The sequence below is a fragment of the Ammospiza nelsoni genome, chromosome 1 (genome assembly GCF_027579445.1).
Source record: "Ammospiza nelsoni isolate bAmmNel1 chromosome 1, bAmmNel1.pri, whole genome shotgun sequence".
Lineage (NCBI taxonomy): Eukaryota > Metazoa > Chordata > Aves > Passeriformes > Passerellidae > Ammospiza > Ammospiza nelsoni.
The window spans coordinates 47842795-47861150 of NC_080633.1; the positions used below are offsets into that span (position 1 = coordinate 47842795).

Genomic DNA, 18356 nt, shown 5'->3' on the forward strand with positions numbered 1-18356 from the left:
ATTTGGCTACAGATAACATTGCAGACAGTGCAGCATGGGACTGGATGCAGTAGAAACTGGGTAAATATTTCAGTGGCTTCCCCAGAATGGGCTGTGGTGGGCTGCTGTGGCTCTCAGCACATGAACAAACTGTGTTAAATCCAGTTGAGGCACACGGGCAATACACAGCCACGATTTTGGTGCAGAATGTGGTTACTGTCAGAGAAAGGCTAGGCATGCTGCAGACCAACACCTCGGCTGAGGCAGACCTAATATATAGACCTAATGTGTCCAAAAGCATCATTCTGTGGGTGGGGAGTTTCAGTTTGTTCACCACTCTTATAATTGCTTGAGATGTTAAATTTAAAAAAAAAAAAAAAAAAAAGAAAGGAAAAAATGCAGACTTTACCCTGGTGTATAAAAGCATAGTGCCTGCGAGAGCACAAAACCAGTGGAGATGACTGATGAGGCTTTCATGAGGTCTGAAAACACACCTATGCCCCACCAGATGCAGAGAGACGAGCCCAGGGAACTTCTGGGACAGTAATGCTGCAGGCAGCGTCTAAACACCTGAGACCTGGGCACGGAAAAAGCCTGCCCTCAGCGGCCAGGCGACAGCACTGGGGACGTTCTTAGTCCCCCTGTGCCCAGGCGGGAAGGAGGAGGAGGAGGAGGCCAACCCTCCTCCTCCGATCCCCCCGCCGGGGCCGAGCCGGGATCCCTCCGTGCGGAGTGGCGGCGGTGCCGCTGCTGCCGGGCCGGGCCGGGCCGGTGCCCGCGGTGCCCGGGCGGGGGCGGGCGCGGCGCGGGTGACGCCCGGGGGGCGGTGGCGGCGGCGGCGGCCCCGCCTCGCCCGGCCGAGGGGCGGGGGCTCCCGCAGAGCTACTACTACCGCCGGCGGGGCGCGGGGCAGCGGCGGCTGCGAGCGCCGGGGCCGGAGTGGGGCCGGGCGGGCAGCGGCTGCAGCAGCTCCTCCTGTGCCGGAGAGCGGCGGTGCCCGAGGAGGGAGGAGGAGGAGGAGGAGGAAAAGAAGAACGAGGAAAGGCGTGGGGGCCCCTCGGCGGGGCGCAGGGTTCCGCTGACCGGGCGAGTGTGGCGGAGCGGGGTCTGTCCGCAGCTGCCCCGCCGCCGCCCGGCTCCCGCGGAGGTCCATGAGCGGCGGGCGGGCAGCCCCGGCAGCGCCCCGCGCCCGCTTCCCCGGCTCCGGCAGCGGCCCGTGGCGGCGGTGAGATGGGGGGCAGCCTGGGCTGCCACCGCTCTATCCCCCGCGATCCGGCCGACCTGTGCCACAGCCGCAAGTTCAGCGCGGCGTGCAACTTCAGCAACATCCTCGTCAACCAGGAGAGGCTCAACATCAACACGGCCACGGAGGAGGAGCTGATGACCCTGCCCGGGGTCACCCGAGTGGTGGCCCAGAACATCGTGGAGTACCGCGAGTACATCGGCGGCTTCAAGAAAGTGGAGGACCTGGCGCTGGTGAGCGGGGTGGGGGCGGCCAAGCTGGAGCAGGTGAAGTTCGAGATCTGCGTGAGCAGCAAGGGCAGCTCGGCGCAGCACTCGCCCAGCTCCGTGCGCAAGGACCCGGCCTCTGAGCACCACCTGTCCGCCACCAAGATCAACATCAATACGGCCACCCCGGCACAGCTCATGAGCATCCGTGGCATCACTGAGAAGATCGCCAACAGCATTGTGGACTACCGTAAAGAGCACGGGCCCTTCAAAAGTATCGAGGACCTGGTGAGGATGGACTGCATCAACTCCTCCTTTCTGGACAAAATCAGGCACCAGATTTTTGCAGAGCGCTCCAGGCCCCCTTCAACAAATACCAACGGTGGCCTCAGCTTCATGGCCAAGCCTCACCCCAGCCCCACCTCTCTAAGCCTGCAGAGCGAGGACTTGGACTTTCCTCCCGGGGGTCCAACCCAGATCATTTCCACTCGCCCCTCTGTGGAGATGTTTGGGGGGGTGAGGGATGGCAGACCCGTCTTCAGGGTGGCTACGTGGAACCTGCAAAGCTGCTCCGTGGAGAAGGCCAACAACCCCGGCGTGCGGGAGGTCGTGTGCATGACGCTGCTGGAGAACAGGTAAGAGGCAGCACCTGACCTGCAGGCCCAGCTCCATGCAGGATTGTAGGCTCATGCCTTTGAGGTTTGGGCACTGTTGAGTCCTGTTGTGATTCTAGTGGGACTGACTCCTTCCTGGGATTACTAAGTGTTTCCCACTTCTTGCATGAAACCGTGTTCGAGTCATAACGCTGGGACTGTAGTGGCTGTCCCTCCATAAAGCTGCTGTAACCCTCGATGGGCAGTGGAGCTCCTGAGGAGGGGTGTGTGTGTGTACACACAGCTGTGCAGGGGAGACTGGCCTGTCACAGTCACCTCAGGCCTGTTAATGTTTGGTCAAGGATTGTTTCTCCATTAAGAGCCTTTTGAACAGGTCATGGAGAGCTGCCTTTCCTGCCAGAAGCTGGGGGGCAGTAGCAGGAGAAGAGCTGTGTAACAGGTGTGGAATGCCACAGCTCGTCCCACAAGGGTGACACAGCTTCTTAATGAGAGGTCATGGGGCATCTCCTGAGCTGGAGGGACTGCTCATCCTTGGGGATGTGAGACATGGAGCACCTGCCTGGGGAGGCTGTGCTGTCCTTGCGCCAGGCTTTGTGCCCTGACCGCACTGAGCACTTGGTGGTGTGGCTAACAGGATGGTACTTCAGGTCTTAATGCAAAGCTGGGAGTTTGGGTTTTGTTTTTTTGTGTGTAATTGGTCAAGGGTGCTGGGGATGACTGTCTTACTAAACTTTCTGCTGGACACAGAAATGCAGATTGCAATAAGCGTTTTGAAATAACTCCAGCCCTTTCCTCTTCATGTGTCAAATCTGTCCCAGCTGATCGGGTATTTAGTTTACAACAGAGGTAAAGTTACTTTTCTTTCTGGCTGTGACTCAGACTTCCAGCAGGAAATTAATAGGGGCAGGGGACTCTTGGGCTTCGGCAAAAGGGATGTTGTGGGGAGGGGAAGTGCTCATGAGCTGTTATCTCTGTCCTTTTCCAATAACATGCTGAATAACAGCTCTTGTTGGTGTGGTTGCAGAGGTCAGGCATGCGAGCAGGAGGGTGGCAGTGATATGAAAACTGTGCTGCAGTACAGTATTTGTGGCCAGGGATACCTCTGCCGTGCACTGCTTGGGAGCCTGGTGCTCCCACGTAGGAAACATCTGTCATCTCACAGCCACCACTGTCTGATACCCAAAATGAAGATGATAAACCAGCAGGGTTATTGAGATGTTACACTGATGGCTTCAGCCTAACATCTGTCAATATTCTGCTTCACTAGTTCAGGTATCCTGCGCTTCCCTCTTTGTCTCCACTTTCTCTTGCTATTTTTTTCTCTTTTTTGGTGTGGTTTTTTTTGTTTGTTTGTTTTTTGTTTTGTTTTTATTTTGGGGTTTTTTTTGGTAAGCAGCTGGAGTGGACCTGCTGGGGATAGAAACTCAGATTATCTCTAGTCTCATAATAATTATAATAATCCAGTTTTGGAGCAAAAGTGACTTTGGAGATTTATTTATATTTTTTATATACATAAGTAAGGGATTTTTAAGGACCTCCTCCAGTAAAGTGATAACTGTCACTTCTGCAACTTCAGCATTTTGGGGGGAAAAGCTCCAGACAAGATGACCCACCTATTACAAAAACCAGGAAGATGTAGTGGCTTCTAAAATAAAGCTGCCTTAGCCCAAGCTGGTCGCTGTGTGTGTAGAGTGGAAATTAGTTTAAATTTTGCCCTGAGACTGCATGGTGCTTAGTTTCTGTGCAGCCTGGCCAACAGGCACTTAGTTGTGCTGGGTGCTGTAAAATGTCTCCTGGATACTTTGAAGTTTCAAAGGAGCCTGGTAGAAGTGCTTGTTTTTGTTCTGTTTTATTGCACATATCTGTGTCATCAATCACAGGGTGAGTGCGATGCAATTGTTTTCTGTACTTGATCCAATTTGTGATAACGTGAGAAGCTGGAAAGAAATGAGAGCAATGTGTATCCACAGACAAGCCTGCAAAACTTTGCTGGGAAAATAAATGTGGGAACAGAAAAGAGCAGCACTATGCAGGAAAAATATATACATTGGGAAAAGCCATACTCAGCAACTCAGGGAGGAATTTCCTCTTGCTTGTGTGAGCATTGATGGGGTCAGGGGAGCTTTGTAGCTGTAAAACAGCCTCAGCTGAGGCCAGAATCTGCCTGCATTCTGCTTTTGAGCTCTGTGGTCTCACTCCCAGCTCAGGCTGAGTACCCTGGGAATGGACAGAATGCCTTGCAAACTAATCTTTGCACAGGTAAATCAACTTCAGTAGACAGTCAGCTGGAGAAATTCACCTATTGCTTCTCCAGGCAAGAATATATCACTGCACAGAGCTCACCAGCTTTCAGCCTCACAAAATCCATGGGTGTGTTTTCAAGGTGCTCTGTGGGTGTCCCACGTGTGTTGCTCAAGTCTCCAGCTGTGACCCAAGCTGGAGGTGGATCTGAAGGATCTTTGGCCTGACAGTAGGTGCTCTCATGTGCTGTGCTAATGGGCACCTGCTTGCTGCTGCCCATTCCTGATGTGCAGGAATAAGTGTGCTCCTTCATACTGGTTCCTTACAGGGAACCAGGGCTGGGCTCAGGTCATCCAGGATGCTCTCAGGAGCTGGAGTACTGTCTTGTTGCAGCTGGAGGAGCTGCCTCACCTTGTTTCTTAAGTCCAGAAATAAAGAACAGCAAGTCAAGATGATCAGTAAAACTGTGTAACAAGAAGCAAAGAATCTAAATTTATGAACTGCGGTCTTTTATGCCAGTTAAAAGGCTTGCTTTGGGGTTTGCTTTTAAAAAATTTGTTGGTTGGGGTTTTTTTGTGTTTTAATGACATGGTCACAGCAAGTATCTTTAAAACCCCTTGGGGCTGTTCTTTCAGGTGTTAACCATGGTACTGGTTCTTTCCAGGTGAGGTAGAAGGCTGTGCTCCTCCTGTTTTCCAGCCCTTTGCATTGAGGGAACAGTTGTGTAGGAAGGAAAGAGGGCCAGACTTTCATTCAAACCAAACAAAAAGCAAGAAAATGTCATATTGCAACCTGCTGAAGGGAGTAGAGGAAAAAAAAAAAAAAAAGAACTTAATTCAAAGTCTCATGCTTGTTCCCAGAAGTGCTAAATTTCTGGAGAGCAGCGAAGGGAATGTACACTAAATCAGTAAGCATGACTACTACTGCTAAGCTATTTTGAAATTCATTGCTGTAGTGCGAAAATAATGAAATACAGCAAGGTCCTCACCCTCTTTTCTCATATTACAAGGATCTATGGTTATCACAGTGTTTGAAATGAAGGAGTGAGGTGTTTTCATTCAGAGGACTAGAGGGTAATTTTAGAAGAGCTTAACATGATGAACGAGGAGGCGGGCATGACACATAATTGAAGTATCAAGTCTGGGGTGAGTTTGCCCAAACCTGCAGTGTTTCTTGCAGGTGTTGTTCAGAAATTCTGGGATTTATTGACAAAGAGTCAGAGTTGGCCTGTCTCTGGGGATGCAGGTCATCCTCTCTATCTGACCTCCATGTCCTCCCCATTCTCAGGGGCAATGGGGGAACCAACTGCTTCTTCTCACCAAAAAAAAATAAAGAAAAATGTAGGGTTAGAGTAGCATGATTAAAAGGGCAAGTTCAGGTCAAAGGCAGTGAGTGTTTTTGTGGAGAATAAGTAGCCCCCTGTTTCCAACCCCAGAGGATGTTTCCTCTGGACAAGGATGGTGGAAGCACCTCAGAACTGCCCCATACCCCAGGTCCATAGGGAAGGTAGTTTGGCCACTCTTTATCCATACCTGCCTCAGGCCTGTCCCTCCTTGCCATACACTGAGCTCGTGGCTCCTGTGACACCCTGTCACTGCTTTCTCTGGCTGTCAGGGTGCCAGCTGGATGATCCCATGAAGAAGTGTGGCACAGGCATGAGCAACACTGACAGACAGGGCACCTTAGATGTGCAAATTCCAGTTTGGCTTTGTGCTTCGAAGTCTGCAAGTAGCCAAGGGCAGTGATCAGCTGTGCACCTTCCCCAGCCTGACTTCCAGTGGAGGTTTTCCAACTAGTTTTCACGATGTTTTATAATACTGAACAGCAACTTTGTGAAGACCTCTAAACTTTTTTTTTTTTTCCCTTGGAAGCACACTTTGCAGTTGACTGAATGAAAATTGATGGAAGGTTTGAAGGCCAGAACTTATACTCTGTCTAAAGGAGGGGGACCATGTGTCAAGATGATTGTGGGTCCAAAGGTCCACAGAGCCTAGCTCTGCTTCCTTTCAGATGTCAAGCAGTTCAAGCTGTTGTTTCTTCTGTTGCTTTCTTTGGGCAGCTTCTTGGTGTGGTTACATCTTCTATATGCAAAAAGTGTAAGTGATAAAGCCTTAACACTTATTGCAAAAACTGCAGAACCACAGAAGAGCTCAGGTTGAAAGTGACCTCAGAATATCATCTGACCCAGCCTTTCCTGGGAAAGGGAGCCTGGATGAAATTATCTATCTCTGTGTCCAATCACACAGGCTAGAGTTTTGAAAACCTCTAGGAGGTTGTTCCAGTGATTGAGTCTTTTCACTATAAAAAGAGTTATAACCTGCATGTCTATAGAGTAACAAATACAAATAGCAGAATAAGGTTTGGACTTAGCACTGGTGTTATTTTTTTTTTCTTTGGCATGGACAGTAAGCTTTAGGAACATGTCAGTCCTTTTTTCTTCCCAAGGTTTGTAACTGGTGAGCTGTGTTCAGTTTAGTTAGATGCATAGAGGTCTCTCAAAGGCAAGAAATTAATCTCAATTTCTGTGTCTGGGGCTTAAATCAGTGTTCCAGCTGGGGCAACAGTAGGTAAACCTCAGCCCAAAATTGCTTCCTGGGAGGCAGGGTGGACAGGCAGGCCCTGGGTAACCCTTGCTGTGCCACCATACTTGAAAGTTCCTCTTCTTAGCCTTACCTACCCTAGGAGACCTTAAGCTTGTCACCTAATAAAAAGAGAAGTTTCTGAGCCAACCTCTGAAGCAGTCTCTTCCTATTAAGACATGAGGAAAACGTAATCTTGCTCAGGCCCTTGCACTAGGGGCTGGAGGCAGGAGAACCACTTTTCCCATTGTTCCTCTACGCTAAACAGGGTGGGACTTTTACTTTCCTCTCCAGTCTCTTAGTCTGAGCTGAGAGATGGGATTTTACAAGGGGCAGCTCTTTGCTACTGGGCCTTGTTAATTTGCTTGAGAAGGGGTATGGTGTGGTACCTTGCCTCTGGGATTGTCTTGGGTTTCCTGTCAGGATGATGGAAAAAGATTGCACCCCCACAGAGCAGACATCATGGTAATTTATCATGGTGGTAGTGATGGGTGTACTTGCACACTTCAGAGGTCCATCACCAGCTTGTATTTGTTGTTTCTATGCTGTTGCTGAAGCTCTCAGTGGTCAGTCAAAGCCCTGAGGTGCATCTGTTTTATATCTCTTTCTTTGTAAAGCTACGTGGTTTTCCCTCCATTGTGTTAGGCTGGAGCCTTGCCAAGAATAATTCCCCTGCAAGAAAGATCAGGAAAGAGGGGCTGGCTTGAGTAACCTGACCATGCTAATAAGTCTTAAGCAGCAGAAGAACAAATACACCCTCTTCTTCTTATGTAATAGAGAGGAAATCCTGCCTCCTGCAACTTCAGAGAAAACTTAAGGAAAAAAAGGAATTGTTAGATGATATCATTTGTGTGCACTTCACAAAGGGATTTTAATGAGCAGTAGAAAAAATGATGCATATAAAGCCACCATTAGTTTGCACTTTCTGATGCCTCAGAGGACAAAAATGTGGGGTGATGGAAGTGCTGTTGTTTTGGGGATTGGTTTTTTTGTTGGTATTTTTTTTTTTCTTCCGCCTGCATGAGACCAATGATATTTTACCTACTGGAGACTAGTGGGAGCCTTGAACTGCCTTCTGCATACCATCTGGCATGGGAAAGCAGCAGGTCAGACCCTGAGATATGTATTTTCCAGTGAAATGAGACTCAACTGATTTACTCCTGTTCAGGATTTGGCCCATTCCTTTGCCTGTGTAAAATCACATGAATGCCACCAAGCTTAATGCCTAAAGAGCACTGCCCTCTCCCTGGGGGTTAGGGCTCCTCTGAGGTACTGCTCTCATCTTGGGTAGGGGCTCCAGCCCCTTTCAGGACTGTTGCTGGCGGAGCAAGTGATGTCAGTTTTAAATTAATTAAATAATGTGCTAATCGGATTCCATTTCCAAACTTCTGCTTCCTATGGATGCAGTACTGAGCCCCTCTACAAGGGCATCACCTGTTCTGCCTGCAGGAGGTGGGCTGCTTGTTCGGGATGCTTTGCAGCTCCTGGGTCTTTGCAGGAGAGATCAAAAGCAGAGGGTGGACTTGCAGCAAGACTCTGAAGGGTGGATGCCATCCCTGTGTCCAGACACTTGGAGAAGGCATCTGGAGCCACGTGCTCTGCAGGAGATCTCGGAGGAGAATGCACTGAGCTAGCTGCTTGGTCCTGCTTGGTCTCTGTTGCCACAGCCCCCACAGCTTTCCTTCCTCAGACATGACACAGGAATGTAGCACAGGCCCTTGAAATTACCCCTGAGAAGCCTTTCCAGGGATTTTCTGTTTTAAATGGAGGTCTGGGCATTGTTTTAACTTTGCACAACTGCAGTTTCAGCGTGTTTCCTGAACATTCAAGAGCTGTATCCAACCAGTCAGTTTTATCTGCTTTGAAGTTGAGAATGTGGCTGGAAAAATAGTGTAGTTAAAGACTGGTTTATCCATATAAAATAAACATTATTCTTCTCATTTTTAAAATTATAACCCTGCCTTGCCACTGTTACTTGTGCCATAAAGCTTGACTAAAATGAAACAGATTAGTGGGGAAAGAGCTGGTTCATATATTATTCTTTTCTCCCAACACTTCTAATTGATACATCTGGCAGCACTTAATGGCCACATAGTTTCAATCCATGCCTGCTTCACTATTTTGCACGTGTTATTTTGTGTCACTGGATTAATGTTGCACATTGCAGCTATTTTGGTAAACCAGAGCTGCCGGCTTATTCCTGTAGATCCTGCAAGGTTTGCTTAATTCCAAAGCAAAGATTAAATGGGTTGTGGCTGATTTATGGTAATAAATTGGTGAATTATTAAGTGATGCTGTACTGCCTGTTCCTGAATCACAAGCAGAGGCCACAAGACTATAACCTCATTCTGCTTGACTTCTCAGAAATCTTGTGCCACATGGCTGTAGGAGACAGACTAGGTGTCTACACACAGGGCTTCGTCCTATAAACAGAAATATTTAATGCTTCGTGACTTTTTCCTGTGGTTTTGGAACTTGCAGTACAGCTGCAGGAAGGGTGATTTTCTAACTTTGTCTTTTAAAAGAGCAATAAGACCATTTCTAATTCTTACTGGGAAAGAAGAACCAAGGCACTACTCAGTTCCTGACAAGGTGCAAGCAGAAGCTTGGTCACTTGCTGTTTACTAGAGGAAAACACTGTCTCTGCAACCAAGTGCTGGGTCTAGCTCACTGTGAACATGGGTCTCCAGCAGTGTTAAACAGGAATATTTTGGACAGGGTTTTTTCAAATTTAGCTGCATCCTTCTTGATGTAATTGAGCTTCAATGTGTTTCCTACAGCTTCATTGTTAAGAGGACCCTGCTTCTTTAGTTTCTAATTAGTGTTTCTTTGGGAACATGCTTTCGAGATTTGGCTGGATGAGGAGAGAAGAGGTGATAGGTCATGGATTACAGTGTGCGTGTAACTTTATTTTTAAGTCTCATTGTTCTTCATTGTAATGCAAGTGGAAGCTGACAGATGGAAGCACAGTGTCCTTACTGAAATAATTACAATATGCTGCAGTAATTTCTTAAGACTATTATATGGTGTGGTGATGGAGACAAGAGCCATGGCACATTAATAATAACAGTGTTTAAAAATAGGAACACCATAGCTTCTTCACTTCCAAATTTTTTTCCCATTATTATTTTGCAGAGGTACTGTGCTTTGTTTGAGTAATAGCTGGTGATCCCCACTGATTTATCAGAGAGTAAAAGTGCATGATGGCTTTGCTGAGGGGAGGGGAAGACCTACCAGAGACCTCCCTTCTCATGTTTGTCCTCTCCCTCATCTCAGGCCTGAGTGTTCCACAGTGGATTCCAAAATGCCTTGTAAGGTGCCAAGAGCATGGTGGGATAAATATGAAGGGAATATGCAGCTGTGGTAAAAAAGGATATTTTCTGTCAATGGACTGCTTCATCTCACCCCTGGCATATACAGCCTATCCATGTCCTGATCAGACCATGTGACATTTTCAAATGGCACGAGTGTTTTAAACGGCTTGGTCACCGGCGGGGAGGCTCAGTGCTGCTGACCTCCTTTCCCTCCCTGCTGCTGGGGTTTGTGCAGGAAGGAGCCCGGAGTCAGCACCAAGCTGTTATTTTCAGTGCCTGTGGTGAAATTGTTAGAGGCCAGTGAGTAAGAGAAATAAGTTTACCCTGCAGGTGCCCCATGTGCGTGCATGTTCCAAAAGTTCAACTGTGTGTAAAAATATAATTTAAAAAACAATTGATTCCTATGGAAAAATACATCTGGGGTTATATTGTTGTGTGTGCTAGGGATGGCTGAGAGCACTGTGGATACTGGCTGTGCACTGCGAGTGCAGTGGAATTAATGCAGCCTGCTTGTGCAGAGTGGATTGGAATCCCTCTGACTGAGGCCGTCTGGAAGGGACCCTCATGCAGGCTGTCTGTCTGTTCTGTCCTTGTGTCTGTCACGGAGCTGCGAGGAGAGCACAGTAATGCCCTTCTGCTCTTTGTGGTGAACATCCCAATGGGCAAGGCTATACCTGGGGGCAGCTCTTACTGTAGGCTTAAAGATACAGATAATGAGGAGCAACCAGGAAATTTCCTTTTCCTTCTGCGTGACTATTTTTCTCCCTGTTTTTAGAGGTGTTTCAGGTAATGTGACCAATCTCCTGTGCAAATTTAGCTACAACAGCTGTCCAAGCCGTTCACAGCTGAACGGGTTGTTAATGGGCTCCTGAGCAGCTAATTGATCAGCTCTGCTCTGGCTGCGTGAGGCAGTGGCAGCCTTCCTGCCCCAAATCCATCCTGCTTGCTGCACGCCAGTCCTGCAGAGCCGCCCTTCCCTCTGCTTCACAGGGCGGGAGGAATAAAGGAGCTGCTGCTTTTGCCTTCGGACTTATCCTTCCCCTCCCTGGTATTTATTTATAGCTGCGCGGTTCCCCTCCGCTTCCGTGTCGCTGTGTCGGTCACAGCCCTGCGGGTGCGCTCGGCTGCCCAGGGCTTGCTCCAGGCTCACTGGAGGTAATTGCCGGTCAGTGCCCGCTCTCTCCAGCTCGGGCTGGGCTGGAGTAAAGGCTAGCCACCTTTCTGCCAAACTGGAAGCAGCGTGCTGTTGGATACACACTGGATGTTAACTTAGAAACCTTATATTTGGGTTCTTTATTTGTTCTGTTTAAACAAATAAGACCAAGTGTGGTTCCGTCTCAGCGCCATTGAATTGCAGTGTGTTGTGTCAAGAGCAGGTCTTAATGAGGTGTTGAAAAATGAACTGTCAGGCAAGTTTTCCTTTCATACATGCAGGGCAAGTTCTTCGGGTTTGCTGTCAAACCTATTGCCTGTAGAATGTTAAATGACTGCCTTACTCTTCTATTTTACTCCTAAGCAGGCAGAAACATGGAATAATGTGAACCCCTGTCAGGGAGGATACTCTTAGCTAGGAATAACCTATATGACTTGTTTTAAAACAGTCTGCTCTTCTAACAGGGCAGGAAATTTCCAGTGGTAATCCCATTTAGGCTAATATGGGCAGATACTGCTCTTCCACCAGACACATTGGTGGGTAAAAATTGCCTTAGGGAAATCTTTGAGTTGTTCCCCTCTTGTGACATGTGGGGCTGATGGTGGTGAGGCACATACCAGCACCACAATACACAGGAGAGGAAGTACACTGTGTCTGCAAGAGATTCTGCCCCATACACAAAACACCAGAGCTGCTGGTGAGTTAAGAGCTAAAATAAATGATGTTACCAAGAAAATACTGCAGTGTTACCTGACTACCCTTTGCAACCTTTATTCTGACTGGCCCAAGTTTTCCTACGATTCTGGCAGCAATGACAGTGCAATTTTTTGCTATCTATTTGTCTATATCTTCCTGCTAGTCCTTTGTACAGCTCTTTCCATTATCTATAGCTGTGTTTACCGTCCCCTTTCATAATTAATGGGGACTACCAGCTGCCCACTGCCATCCCTGTTGGCTGCTCTCCTGAAAACACTGCATTGAGCAATAAGCAGCATGTGGCCTGGGTGAGGGCAAAGGGGTTGGTACTGCTGGCAGATAGCACAGAGGTACTTCCAGCACATCCCAGAGGGGTCTCTTGGTGAAGATTACCCATTGGTTACCAAGAAACCCCTACAATGTCTTTTTTTATTGCTTCTGAGTTCTCTAGTGCAAAGCAGCGCTGCATGAAAGGAAGCCATGGCTTAAAGGACAAGATACAGTTTCAGTCATCAGCTGGTGGATATAGACACAGATAGATATTTCATAGACATTTCAACAATGTTGACTCTGTGCTGTTGTCAGTGAAAGTTCTGGAAGCATTGGAAGCTGTGCGAAAGCCACCTCCAAGGATGTGGTGTTTCCCATTTCTATTTTAAATTGAGAGCACTTGGACTTTGCTGAGGTTTGACTTGCTTCTCTATCCATTTTTCTTTTTTTTTTGTTTTGTTTTGTTTTCTGTGCGTGTGTGTATGCAGCAGACTTTTGAGGAGCTGGATGCAAGGATGATGGTGAGCTATATTGCCCGGCTGAGCTCTGAAATTTGGCAAAAAGAAACTGAAAGCAAGAAACTGGACAGATATCTGTATACTGGTTGTCTGTAGGTATAAAGGAAGTTGCCTCATAGGCTTGCTTCTATCTTCAACCTTATATTTGAAGCTTGCTCTTGCAACCTGAACATGAGTCCCCCTTCCACGTCCTCTTTCCACCCCTGCTGAATCTAAAGCCTTTTCACTGGTTTTACTGGCTTTTTGGTATGTTCAAGTCTTGCCATACCTTGAACACTTCCAGTTATCTCAAATGCTGCTTGATCAAGCCTTTGCTTTCACACCATGAAGGTTGAATGAAATCATCTCTCACCTACAAGGCTGAGAATTTCAGTTTCCTTGGATCATCTGTGATACTTCCCCCAAATCATTCTAATGCCATCTTCTTACTCCAAGATGTGTTGCAGCATTTCTTTCTCTGCTGAGGCCTCTTGCCAGGCAGTTTGAAAATCAGTGCCTTCTAAGATAGATCAAGTTTCAGGCAAAAGCTGCCTGAAAACTGCAGCCTTGCCTTTTATGTCTGAGGGTGTTAGGAATTCTTGCAATTAGAGGAGGCTCTTGTACCGTTGCTTTAAAGGAAAAAAGTATTTATGTTTTCCATTTCTGTTCCTCAGAGGTACTAAAAGCTCTGCAGAGAAATAAATTGCTAGCTTCCTGATGTGTTGGTTGTGGTATTATTTTTAACTTCTTCGAGCAGTTGTTTTAAAGGAGTTTGTGTGTACGTTAGGCACTTGGCAGCGTGAGTACTCAGTATATTTTCCTATCTGATTATGCTGTGCGGGTGCGTGCTGCACTGACAGTTTATGGTTCCTCTTCCATATGCATCCCATCTTCCTGAAGATAGTGTTGGAGATGTCAGCTCTGTGAGGAGAGACTGATGAATTTATATCAGAAGAATATTTTTTGTCTAGCAGCTCTTCAACACAGCACTCTGTTCAGAATATCTCTTAAAAATAGAAAGTACTGGAGGAATATCAGCTTTGTCATGGTGGTGTCGTTCATCATCAGTGCCAAATTGATTTGGCTAATCCCTGGTATTAGTAGGAGAAAGCCTGAGTTGCCCACACAAGGTTCCCTGTGCCCCAGTTTTTAGAGTGCTTGGTGAGATATTTTTTATTATTGTTTTGGAGTCTTCAGCCAGACCAGCACAAAGTGTGTGTACTCACTTAACTCATACCTAAGTGTGTTTTTCAGTAGGAGTGGAACTATGATGGTCTAAAAACTTCAGTTCTTCCGGAGATGAGATTTCCTTGTGTATTTATCTGCTGCAGGCCAATTTCATGTTATCAAGGAGCAAGGGTCATACAACAGCATGAATCCAGCATCCAAAAAAAGTACAGAGATTGTTGCTTCCCTTTTTATTACTCCCTGTGCTTGGCTCAAGTTTCACCTCCCAGGTCTACTCCTCAAAACTGGGATGTTCCTGGAAAGGCTGTCATATCTAGAAGTTTTTTTCCCACTGAATTGGTGGTTAAACTTTGGACAGTTTTATTATCCCTTTTTTTCATCCTACTGAGCACTTCATCCAATCAAATACTTCTGCATGTTTCCCTGTCACCCTATTTTTATGTCTTGTTTTTCATACTGGCATTCTGCCTTATGGGTACAATGAATGGCAAGATATATTTTAGTACTGTGTTATTGCCCATAGGTATTAAATTACTGGTTTGATTGTTTTTATAGGCTGTTTTTATAGCACAACTTTAGGAGGCAGTCAGTCATGCTAACAAAATCTGTGTGAGGCACACCTCTTCAAATAATCTGGAATGATTTCCATGGAGCAATGACTACTTCCTCCTCAGAATAATCAAGAAACAGGAGTGGGATCAACATTGTTAAAGGTTTATAGTTTCTCCTCCATGACTTTTTAGACCTGCAGGTTGTAAACACCATTGAGAAGAATCACTGGTGCCCTCTTTATGTTGGCTTATGTGCACTATTGAATTCAATAAAATTGTCACCAGGGCTCAGCATTCAGTGTTCTTGCTCCTTTTCCCTGGGGGTGTCTGCGCTGCCAGCTTCACCATTTCACCAAAACACTGATTTTTGGGGTGTTACCAAGCTTGGGAAGGGCAGTGGCAACCTGGAGGCATGCAGGGTATGGCAGTGGGGGGCCAGGGCGTCAGGGAGAACCTATGGGGAACATCTTCACGAGCATCCACATAATCCTCTTTCATGCCCTGCATGTCGTTTGTTAAGAGCTTGTTTGACTTGGAACTTGTTAAGAGTTTGCCTTGGATCTTGTTACAAAACATGTAAATCATATCAAAAGCTGCACAAGACATAATTTTGCACCAGTATATGCATCCCATCAAGCATGATTTCCTCCTGTCATCCCTTTCCAAGATACATTTGCACTTCAGCTCCAATATTTGGAGAGCTCTGGGTCTGCATAAAGCAGACTTTCTCATTCCCACAGAGATCTGGTGTTTCTAAGACTGTTTTGTGCCGAAATCCCTGACCTAAATTAAGGTTAAGGATCTGGGCCACACAATTAGCACCCAATGCCAAGAAAGGAAAAGCTAAACTTGAGCCACCATTCCCCCCTTGGCCAGGGCTGCTCTGCATGGGGGGGTCTGTAGTCCTCTTGCATCCTTATGCTGTAAAGGCCATTCTTATGTGCAGACGTCTCTGAGCCTGGCACGCAGGGGTCCTCTGTGACTGAGGAGCTTTCAAAACTCCTTCCTGCATGTCATTGTGCAGCTAGGAGCTGGGATTGCTTCCAGCTCACTGAAGACACTCCGACATTGTTCCCTCCTAATCCCCTCCTTCTCCCAGAGCATGGTTTTTCGGAAGGCTAGCATGTTCCCTTGCTGGCTTTCCAGGCGGGAACACAAGCGGCGGTTCCTGGGAATAGCGTAACCCTGAATTATCGATGAGCCAAGGCAGAGGGCGGCTGCATGGTGTGATGGTGGGATGAGCCCTTGGCTCTGTGCTGTGTGAGGGAGGATGCCTGGCTGGCCAGGCTGGCTTGTGGCTGGGCTCCATTTATCTGCTTGCTGGCTTGCCAACAAGAAGCACAAGTGTTTAGCAGTGGTGGGGATGGGTTTCAGCAGGAAGAAATGCCGTTCCCCCATCTCCCTTCTTGCAGCCATGCTGAGGTTGAATCACACCTGGTTTGCTGTTTCATTTGTGTGCTGGTAGCCTGGGGAAATAAAAGCAGGTTAATGGGACAGGGAGGAGGGTGCTTTCTATTGAAGTGGCTTTTTTTTTTTCCCCAAACCCAGATACAAGCAGAGAGAGAGAGAACAAGGTAATGAATAAATAGAAATATTCAGATGTCTTTACAAGGGCATCTTTCAGTGCAGGGATTTGACCTTGGAGATTTGGATTGTGTCATTTATAAGATGGTGGCCTGAAGGTGCGGCTCCAAAAGACTTTGCACATCCCTCAAGGCATTCACCGGTCCAAAGGGAAAGAAGAGTAAAGGGGATTTATTCCAGCTAAGTTCTGTCACCTTTTCCTGCCTTCTAGCAGGTCAGGAGCTCAGGTGAAATTAGAACTTTTGGTACATCTGGCTGTGCTACTGTTCACTCTGCTGCTCCTTCTGATGTTATTAGCTGTGTGTGTTTGGAGCACTGAAGGAGATATTTAAGGAGAGGGAAGCTGGGATTGAAGCTGGGGTTTTTTCAGGTTTTCTTCATATGATGAGAACCTGGAAACATCTATAGCCATGAGCACCAGCCAGCATGACTGGGATCCCTAAATTAATGGTGGATCTCTGGTGGGTCCTATCTATTCCCTAAATAGATGTTGGAGCCTCCTTTGCAGTGTCAGGCTCTAACTTTCAAGTTTTTCCTCTTAGGAATAGTGAAAAATGGTGAAGATAGTTTCTGAAAAAATAGCAGAATTAACTTAGAGCTACACTTAACAACTTTGCAGGTCTGTTGTGATCTGTGGTCTCACACATTTTGCTTTCATCCCTCAGAGCATGTCCTGTAGAAAAGGCTGTGTTCCTGGGAGACTGGACAGCTAAAGTGGGAGGTGGATAGTCAGTCAAATCCCACAATGATATGCATGATCTTAAATTGGATATTAGGAAAAATTTCTTCGCTGAAAGGGCTGTCAAGTATTGAAATAGGCTGCCAAGGGAAGGGGTTGAGTTGCTAGCCCTGGAGGTATTTAAAGGATGTGCAGATGTGGTGCTTAGGGGCACTTTTAGTGATGGACTTGCTGCTGTCAGGTTAATGGTTGGAGCTGGTGATCTTGCAGGTCTCTTCCAGCCTAAACATTTCTCTGATTCTATGGGTTGCCACTGTGAGCTTTGGGTCACATCCTGGTGTGACGTAAAGGGCACAGCCGTCGGAGACACATTGCTCCACCTCCTCCAGCTAACCCACATCCCTTTACCTCACATCCTGTAGACAGGAAGGGTATTTCCCTTCTTGAAAGAGGGCTTTAAAGCATTATTGTGTTTTGGGATGGGGGTAGGGCAAAGAGGAAATCAGAAGCCCAGCATGCTGGCTTTGCTGACTTAGGAAATCAGATGGTTTGCCTTGTGAGGGATTTCTTCAGTGCAGAGCTGGTTGTGAAGTGGTGGTTTGTGGCAATGTTAACTAATTCATGTTTTCCTGCCAGAGGAGGGGTAGTGTGATCCCAACAAAGTGTTGGTTCTGCCTCATAGTGTAACAAAACTCCCTTTGCACGCTGTCTTTGTATCTGTGCACGCACAAGTTGTCCCTGCTTGCTCATCTGAACAGGTTATCTCTCTGCTTCTGGCTGTGGTCAGCAAACTTCAGCTGGTGGGAGGTTTTGTAGTGACCCAGGCTCTGGGAAGAGCACCCTGCCATCCTTTTGAATGAAGGGAGTAGCATCACTGCTGAAGATCTGTTCCAGTGTTAGCTCAGCCTCTTCTGCCCGTGCTGACTACTAAAATGTGTAATTTTTTTGCCTGAACTATTTGTGCTTTTCTCTGAAGAGGAGAAGGACAATTTAAAATTCTCCTTTCTGCTCCCTTCTTCTACCCCACTTTTCTGGGAAAGCTGTCCTTAGCATTGTGCTTATATCATGAGACATGTAACGTATGTTGTGATCTCCTCCCGATGTTCTCCTAAAAGAGGAAGGCATGACTGCAGCCTCTGTAGCCTTTCTTCCCCAAGGGTACTGCTTCTTTCCTCGTCCTCCTGTGTCTCTACATGGTCATTTGTACCTCTCTCCAAGTGAGACCACCCAGTCTTGTCATCATTGCCTTGCTGAGCATCCTTGGTAAGAGGTTGACTATGATCTATGGCGTCACCCAGAGACCCATCCTACCTCTTTGCTCCATTAGGGCTCATTTTATGTTTCCTTATGCTCCTATCCCCAAGGATGGTGCTGCTTAATGGTGACCTTACTGAGATGCCAGAATTGCCATCTTGCAGTCGGATTTTTTATTCAGTGAAGTGACTGACTGCTGCTGTACCTGCTCTCTTTTCATCATCTGTGACATGGCCAGTCTTTTCCTGAATATTGGGTTCAGGCATTGGGGAAACAGTTGTGATTTTCCTTACTGGCTTATATGTATA

General features: G+C 47.1%; 1 protein-coding gene across 1 annotated transcript in view; it reads left to right on the forward strand.

The window, feature by feature from the left end:
* The first annotated feature begins 906 nt into the window (after nucleotides 1-906).
* The window catches only part of EEPD1 (endonuclease/exonuclease/phosphatase family domain containing 1), a 62978-nt gene continuing 45528 nt past the window's right edge, over nucleotides 907-18356 (forward strand). Inside the window, exon 1 of the mRNA XM_059473674.1 lies at nucleotides 907-2063. Coding sequence (XP_059329657.1) covers nucleotides 1210-2063 — 854 coding nt within the window. The 5' untranslated portion in view covers nucleotides 907-1209. The remainder of the gene's footprint in view (nucleotides 2064-18356) is intronic.